Raw genomic sequence first — 8,915 nt, 5'->3', positions numbered from 1 at the left:
ACACACTCCACGAACAAGGCTTATATCCTTATCACGTACAGAGAGTACAGTACCTACTACGCTAACCGTATGGAGTTCTGTCGGTGGATAAATATTTATCCACCGGCCGACATCATTTTCCTCGTTCAAGTTCTGATTATTTTTTCCACTAATTTGGTAGTGCTGATCACGAAATTATACCTCATTTTAACGTATCACATCAGGTTTTTAAAAAAGTTAAGACATTGGCTATTTTAAATTTTTTTATTAAAATAAATAAAATTTTAGATTTTGGCGCTCTTTTCTCGAATCGTGCGACCTCTCGTGAGAAAATATATTAGTTGCAACAACAACACACCCATTCGAAATAGGTTACATGCAAATAAACCTCTACAGTTACTTTGTTTATAAACTTTTTATTGAAATTAGTGTGTTTATTTAAAAAAATTTCTTACGTTTTACTTTTAGTGTTCAATAAATTTTATGTATGATTTGTTGTTGAAAAACTGTTAAAACAACAGAATGTCTTCAAGAAAGTGTCATAATAATGCGGAGACATTTTGTTATATTTGTGAAAACTGTGCAAATGTGAAAGGTTTCAATGCTAAAAATAAAATAATCTACGCAAATGTATCTTCAGTTCCACGGCCGATGCCACATGGTGGAATGCCAGTGCCCCTTTCAAGCTCAATATCTGATCTTAGTTCAATATCATCAGAACAAAATTTAAAGCGTCAAGAGTCGACGGAAGTTTATGAACCAATTTTAAATCAACCACAGAAATTTACTCAAGGTGAATTGAATGATTTAGTTAGAGATCTAAATCTTTCTAAAGAATATGCTCAACTTCTTGGATCTAGACTTCATGCAAAACATCTGTTAGCTCTGTTGCATGGTATAGAAAACGCGAAGAAGAATTTGTACCTTTTTTAGTCAAGAAGAATCATTAGTTTATTGTAAGAATATTCCCGATCTTATTGAAAAGTTAGGAGCAAAATATAATTCTGGAGAATGGAGACTTTTTATAGATTCTTCGAAGCGGAGTCTAAAAGGTGTTCTTTTACACATCACTGTTATTATTATTGGATAAGTATCAAAAATTGGGGTGTAATATGAGCATAAAACTCCACTTTCTAGAGTTGGTGTAATCTTGGTGATTACAGTGAAGAGCAGGGAGAAATGTTTCATCAGGACATAAAAACTATGGAGACAAGGTATCAAGGTCGATGGAATGTGAATATGATGGCTGATTACTGCTGGTTACTGACACGTAATATTACTGAAGTTACTCACAAAGAAACTACACCCAGACGTAATTTTGTCGTGAAACGTAAAATATGTCACTCTAAATAGTCCTGTAGCATTGTTTAGACTCAGTGTTTTCTTTGTAAATGTTCAAATATATGTTTTTGTAATATGATTATTGATTTTTTCTTTAAATTTTGAAAAAAATGCTTTTTCCTTCTTTTAAAAAAATTTGTTGTGATAGGGCAAATATGTAGGTGTTTTTGTGTTAAAATAATATAAATTGGTGATATTTGTGGCTCAAATACATACATCTTTTAAAAAGTCTTCATTTGTCGGATTATTATAATAATCATCGTGTTGTATAGAGTATTCCCTTTACGGATTAAGCTACATTTACCCGTGATGGCATTAATAATACTCGTAACAATTATGTATGGTCGGACAAAAAGCCCCACGCAACAATCGAAAGCAATATTCAACATCGGTTTTCTGTAAACGTGTGGTGTGGTATGGTTGACAGTTATTTAATTGGACCTTTCATTTTGGAGAATCGTCTCACATGAGACAACTACCTAAATTTTTTACAAAATTTCAAGGCCTCCTAGACGATGTTCCTGTAAATATTAGAATGCAGATGTACTAACAGCACGATGGAGCTCCTGCACATGTCGCTCGTCAGGTCAAGCAACATTTGGACGAACATTTTCCAGGGCATTGGATTGGTCGTGGAGGTCCCATAAATTGCAAGATCTCCAGACTTCACACCACTAGATTTCTGTTTATGGGGCTGGATGAGAAATTAAGTCTACAGAATAAAAGTGGACACATGGAATGCTCCAATTAGACAAATTGAGAATACTGTAGCCCATATTAAAGAAGAAAGAAGTGAATCAATTGGGAGAGCAACAAACGCTCTTTGTAGACGAAGTAGAAAATGTTTAGAAGTCAATGAAAGAACGCTATTATTAAGAAAATTTTTATGTGATAATTTATTTATTTGTTAATATGCTATAACTTGAGAACAAATGAAAATGGGACAAGAACATATGAGTTTTTTACTTTATTTTTGTTCGAGAATTATATTCTCAAACCAATGAATGATCATTCGATTTTAGAATAGATGATCTTTCAAAAATGATTAATAAATTTACGACTACCTGATCTCAAAAAAAAAATGGGAGTCAGTTGTCAGTGCATTTAAAAATGAAAAGTCAAATTAACTTCTCTTGATGAATTAACATAGTTCTTTTATTCAATTTCAAGTGTTATTTACTGTATTTGGGCGCAGGACAAGTTTTGTGTTTAACATTTTGTGTAGTGTAGTCATATTTTATTATAACTTTTTATCCTGAAAGCGTCTCAATTTATATCGACAGAAGTCAATAAGGCACCAACTACTGTAGCTTTACGACCTAAAGTGGTTGCTAAATAAAAGATTATTCATAGTGGCGTATGTCTTTTAGCCTTATACTAAAATACCGTTTTGTGCTACCAAAAATCAGCAACTGCTACAGTCTAAGTGCTGTACAGTTAACAAGTACGTGCAGCGCTCCTCACGCTTAGATATAAATAGGCGTGTGGGTACAGTGGTTGAAGAACACGGTCATTTTCCAACCATCTTTGTGGTCCTTCGAGTCGGATAGCAAAAAAGGTATTTACAGAGCCTTTCTTCATACTATTCTTCGAGATTATACGCAATTGTCACAGAAAATTCAAGTTCCTTTAAGATATTCAAGTTCCTGTGTCCCTAGGCAGCAGTAACTTCCAGTATTCAAGGTAGGATCAAACCTTTAATCTTCCCAAGTGCATTGTGTGTTAAAAAAATCAATATATTGCTAGTTCATTTAATATTTCCAAATATTCGAAATCAATTTAGTATAATTTCAAGTTTCAATTGTAAAATTCCAATCTATTCTATTTCGTACAATTGCAAGTGAAATTTCCAAAAAATGTCTCTGGAAAATTTAAAAACACAGAGAAGATCTGTGAAATCTTCTATTACCAGAATGAATAACTGGATAACTTCCCAATCTACTGTTACAAATGAAACTGCATTTATGAATGAATGTATAAACAGACGCGACAAGCTTGAAAAGTATTTCTTACAATATGAAAATATTCAAGGTCAAATTGAAATGCTTATTGAAAACTCTCAGGATGAATTGTCAGATAACGAAGACATAGACTTAGTTGAGAAAAAATACTTCACAACTAATTCTGAACTATCTAGAATGATTAATGAATTGACATCGAACGATAATTCAAACTCTCAGAGTCAAACTAATAATAATTGTAATATCGACGTCAAGTTACCTGATATTTCCTTGCCTAAATTTAAGGGTCAGACGTCAGAGTGGCCTTCATTCATTCAACTCTTTGAAAATCTGATTATTTCTAACAATAGCTTAAAAAATATCAAAAAATTGCTATATTTAAAAGCTTCCCTTTCAAACGAGCCCTTGCAATTGATAGACGATCTAGAACTTTGTGATGACAATTTTCAAATAGCTATAGATACTTTAAAACAAAGGTATGATGATCAAAGTGTTCTACTGTATAACTTCATTGATCAAATATACCAACAAAAACCTGTGAGCAAAACTGGCCCTACGTTTTTACGTGAAATAACGGCTAAAATGTATAAAAATATACAATCAATGTCAAAACTAAATTTAAATCCAAAACAGTTATTAGATTATATTCTTATTTTCTGGATAGATAAAAAACTAGATCTACCAACTCGTAAATTATTTGAGCAAAGTAAAAAACAAGGTGAAATCCCGTCCCTTGAGAATTTTTTCGATTTTTTGAAACAACGTAGTGGTATTCTAGAGCGCACTCAAAATATTCAAGCTTCTACTTCTAATTCAAATGATACTAAACAAAAGTTTAGTCCCAAATATTCGAAAACAACTGCTCACGTGAATTCTATGATTCCTACAAACAGTCAATCAGATTGTTATTATTGTAAAAATGCTTCACATTGTATCTATACGTGTGAATCATTTGAAAATTTGTCTATCAGTGATAAATATAAATTCATACATTCGAATAATCTCTGTAAAAACTGTCTAGGAGGTCGCCACATCACAAGGGATTGTAAATCTCTAAAATCTTGTTCAATATGTCAAAAAAGACATCATACTTATCTCCATTCTGACTCTTTCCGTGCAAATGATGATGCACATAATAATAATAATGGTTCTATTTCCCAAAACCGTTGTAACAACTCACAATCTATTCACTCGAATGTACATACGACAAATGGTCAACATCCTCACACCAAATCGATAAATAATCGAAATAATAACTTTAATCGTCAAATTGACGAAAATTCACATCCTCACCAGGCTACTGATAATCGACAAAATCCTTCTAGACCACAGAAGAATTATGATAATGCTGAAACCAACGAAAACTCACAAGATAATAATTCTAACGTATCTGCTATACAAACACAATCCTTATCTGCTCTATCCACTGAATGCCACGTGCTTCTAGCTACGGCTAAAATAATTATGAATGACTCTCACAATAACCCATTTAAAACTACTATTCTGCTAGACAACGGTTCCCAAAACTCATTTGTTTCACAAGAACTAGTAAATAAACTACAATTGAAAACGTTTGAAAAAACACTGCAAATTTCCGGCATATCACAAACAGTATCAACCACAAATAAAATGGTTCATTTAAAATTCTTTCCACATTCCAATCCGATCAAACACTTTGAAATACCTTGTGCAGTATTGCCAAAAATTACTTGCAAATTACCACAAGTAAAAATTAACGTAAGCCAGCTACGTCTGCCTACTGATATTATTCTAGCCAATCCAGAATTTAACATACCATCGGAGATTCACATTCTAGTTGGGGCCGATTTATATTACAAACTTCTTACACCAGGTATCATAGATCTCGGTAAAAAATTACCTAGTTTACAAAATACTAGCTTAGGCTGGATGATTGCTGGAACTATTCCAAACAGTGCTTCTTTTAATTCCGTGAATATTCAAAATAATGATTCCGTGTTTACAAGCTGTAATCATATTTCTATATCGAAAAAAGACCTAAGTTCATCTCTTTCTAAATTTTGGGAACAGGAAGAAATTCCTTCTAAGAGTATTCTCTCGTTTGACGACGAACTAGCGGAAACTATTTTTCAAAATTCCACACAAATTCTGGAAAACGGCAGGTTCCAAGTCAATTTCCCGTTGAAATCTGAAAAAGAACACCATAAACTCGGTGAATCATTTCTGATCGCTAAAAGGCGATTTCTCTCGCTCGAAAATAGAATCCATAAAAATCCAGAATTATTTTCTGAATATGTAAACTTGGGACATGCAAAATATGTCACTCTTAACCTCACTAATTCAAAAAACGAATTAAAATATTTTATCCCACACTTATGCGTAATTCGTGAACAAAGTATATCTACAAAACTTCGTATTGTCTTTGATTCTAGTTGCCCTACCTCAACAGGTGTTTCTTTAAATGATATAACTTTGAAAGGGTACCAGGTGCAACCAGATCTATTCGATATTCTTTGCCGTTTCAGGCTAAATAAGTTTACGATAACTTCTGACGTACAAAAAATGTTTCGTCAAATTTCTATAAATACAGAACATCGTTTTTTACAAAATATATTATGGCGAGAAAATCCTCAACAACCCCTGCAGTGCATTGAGTTATCAACTCTAACTTATGGTTGCAATTTCTCTCCGTTTGTAGCGACAAGAGTATTGCAAGAGATTGCAAATAATAATAGTTCCAATTTCTCTTTAGCGGCAAACGCCCTCATATCCGAAACTTACATGGATGATATAATTTCAGGTACAAATTCTGAACATGAATTGATAAAATTAATTCAAGAATTAAAAATTGTATTAGGAAATCACGGGTTCAATTTACATAAGTGGGCCTCAAATAACTCAAACGTTCTCGCTGAAATTTCTGATTCAAACAATTCTTCTTTCTTACAAAATCCTGAAAAATGCATTAGTCTTGATTTAGAAAATTCTCAAAATAAAGTTCTAGGCCTAAATTGGATCCCAGCTTCTGATAATTTGAACATTTCTGTCCCCACTACCTTTTCAATATTCCCCGCAACCAAGAGAAAAATTCTCTCAACCATATCGCGATGTTTCGATCCTCTTGGACTTTATAATCCCATAATATTGTCTGGAAAACTTTTGGTCAAACAATTATGGCAAGCTAAACTTGACTGGGACACAGAGATATCAGATCCAGTCATACTGGAAAAATGGCATACATTCGTAAACAATCTTCCTAAGCTATCTCAATTAACTATTCCAAGATTCATTTTTTTGGACAAATCCATCAATCTCATCGAAATGCATGGTTTCTCAGACGCGAGTCTGAAAGCTTTTGGCGTATGCGTGTATTTACGAACCATTTATTCTGACAATTCTGTTTCCTGTAATTTAATTTCGGCAAAATCGCGTGTATGCCCCGTTTCTACCACAATTACACTTCCTCGGCTAGAATTATCAGCCATGCTCCTACTGTCTAATTTAGTGGACAAAATTTATAAAAACTTTCAAACAAAGATTAATATTATTTCTGTAAATCTCTGGTCCGACAGCCAGATCGCTTTATGCTGCCGCAATGGTGAACCCAGCCGTTGGACAGTATTTGTAGGCAACAGAGTTGCTAAAATTCAAGCCATAACTAAAGATCATTCATGGAGGTATGTAAATACTATCGATAATCCCGCTGATTTGGTGTCACGTGGCACTAGCGCAAATAATTTAATTTCTAATTAATTTAATTTTCCAGTTTTCTTACTACCCTAGAGACGTGATTACCTTTTTTTAAAACATCCTGTATAATATGTAATTAATTATGTTTGTGTATTTAAAACGTATTTCTGATTTGTTACAATTTTGTTTCCAATAAGATTATTATTGTTTAAAAACAGGCTGATTGAGCAGTTTTTATCTATAAACATAAAGATGTATCAATAATACATGGTTCAAGTAAGTTTAACGTGAATCTGATATATGTATAATGAAAACTTGCAGTTTTTAGCTTTTTATGTATATATGTACATATGTACATATGTACATATGTATATGTAATAAATATCCGCAAAACGATGCACCATTACATATCATACACAAAAATACCTAAAAACAATAAACTTCATCCGAGAAACGTGCTTCAAAGAAACTAAAAATTTTTTGGTCAATGAGATCCTGGTTTATTGACAATTAAGAGAAAGAGAAAACGATTATTGGCAAATATTTTTCTAATTTTCTGATAAGTTTTAGTGCCAACATTAAAAAAAATGACCACATTTGGTCAGGCGAAAATGCGTCTGACCCTCAGCAGGTTTTACAAGCAGGTGTTTTTCAAATAAATGAAGAGGTAATAGGCAGGGAAAAATAGGTTTTTTTATGGGGATTCCTAAAGATAATATTTGAGTGATTTGAAATGAAACAATGTAAACTCACTAGATGAAATGTGTAGAGTTATCGGCCTCGCAGATAATTTAAACGGCTTGGAGTGGGAGATATATTCTTTATATTATGAATGATGTTGTTATTGGAGCAGAATTGACTCGCATCACTAGAACTTTTTTAAACGGTGATTGGATATAATAACGTTTACTCTATGTTCTATTATGAGTAGAATTGTTGTATTGAATGATGTGGACTGTATAATTTTATTTTGTATTTAAATTTTCTATTTATTTTAAATGAAACAAAGTCCCATTTATTTTGATGAGTTTTGATTTGTTTACTAGTAATAACTTTACAGAAAAACTGCGACCCTTTTGTACTTAGTCGCTCCGCCGGCGCCGTCCGAATGTTTTGTCTACTTGGCTAATGAAAAAAAACGGAGTATACTACCTTCTTACTAGGATCTAGGATGCAAATATTGCAAATACCTTTCTAAAGATACAACATGAATAATTCAAAATAATTTGTTGTGTATTAATCGATATTTATATTAATTGCTAATTACTTGTGAATTCATCTCGATACCTTAATATTGAATGATAATATTTGAGCAAGAAAACAAGGCAATTTTTTTTTATAATAAAGTAAAGAACAATACTATATTCCTATATTGAAACCAATTTTTACCTGTCTTTAAATTTACGTCAAATAAGTGTGCCTTACCGACAAGGTAATACCTATAGTTTTGTTTAACGTTAACCTGAAATATTTTATCTTGCAATTGTATTGAACTATATATTATTTACTGCAAAGCAATAATAAAAAAACTCTTCCATCAGAAATCGACGACACTAAGAGGAGGAATAAATAATAAAATGGAAAGGACTTACAGGTTTCTTCTTCCTGATGCGGTAATTTGAACGGATCTTCTTGTGCACAACACAATTTTATTTATTTATAATTTGTTAAACATCGGCTCTAAGGACCAAAATGTTGTGTTGAATGATGTGGACTGTATAATTTTATTTTGTATTTAAATTTTCTATTTATTTTAAATGAAACAAAGTCCCATTTATTTTCTGGAAGCAAAGCTTCTTTTATTAGAACCAAAAACGTTCTTCGGTCTATATAATACACATACTCGTTCTCGTCTCGCTACATAAAAACGACAAGTAACGAAGAAAGAGAGACTGCCAGAGGCGTAGAGTAGAATGAATTTCTAAATAAAAAATTAAACTAAAATTAAAACAAAATCAAACAAGA

At 32.4% G+C, this 8,915-nt stretch overlaps 1 protein-coding gene across 1 annotated transcript; it reads left to right on the top strand.

The window, feature by feature from the left end:
• The first annotated feature begins 3,176 nt into the window (after positions 1–3,176).
• LOC130445841 (uncharacterized) lies at positions 3,177–7,013 on the top strand. Its single transcript, XM_056781726.1, has 2 exons — positions 3,177–3,846; positions 3,946–7,013. The coding sequence occupies exons 1-2, from the start codon at positions 3,177–3,179 to the stop codon at positions 7,011–7,013; spliced, it is 3,738 nt and encodes a 1,245-aa protein (XP_056637704.1).
• Positions 7,014–8,915: the final 1,902 nt, after the last annotated feature.

This window comes from Diorhabda sublineata, chromosome 6 (assembly GCF_026230105.1).
Source record: "Diorhabda sublineata isolate icDioSubl1.1 chromosome 6, icDioSubl1.1, whole genome shotgun sequence".
Taxonomy (NCBI): Eukaryota; Metazoa; Arthropoda; class Insecta; order Coleoptera; family Chrysomelidae; genus Diorhabda; species Diorhabda sublineata.
Note: the sequence above shows the minus strand (reverse complement) of the source record. Positions and strands in the feature narration are given on the sequence as shown.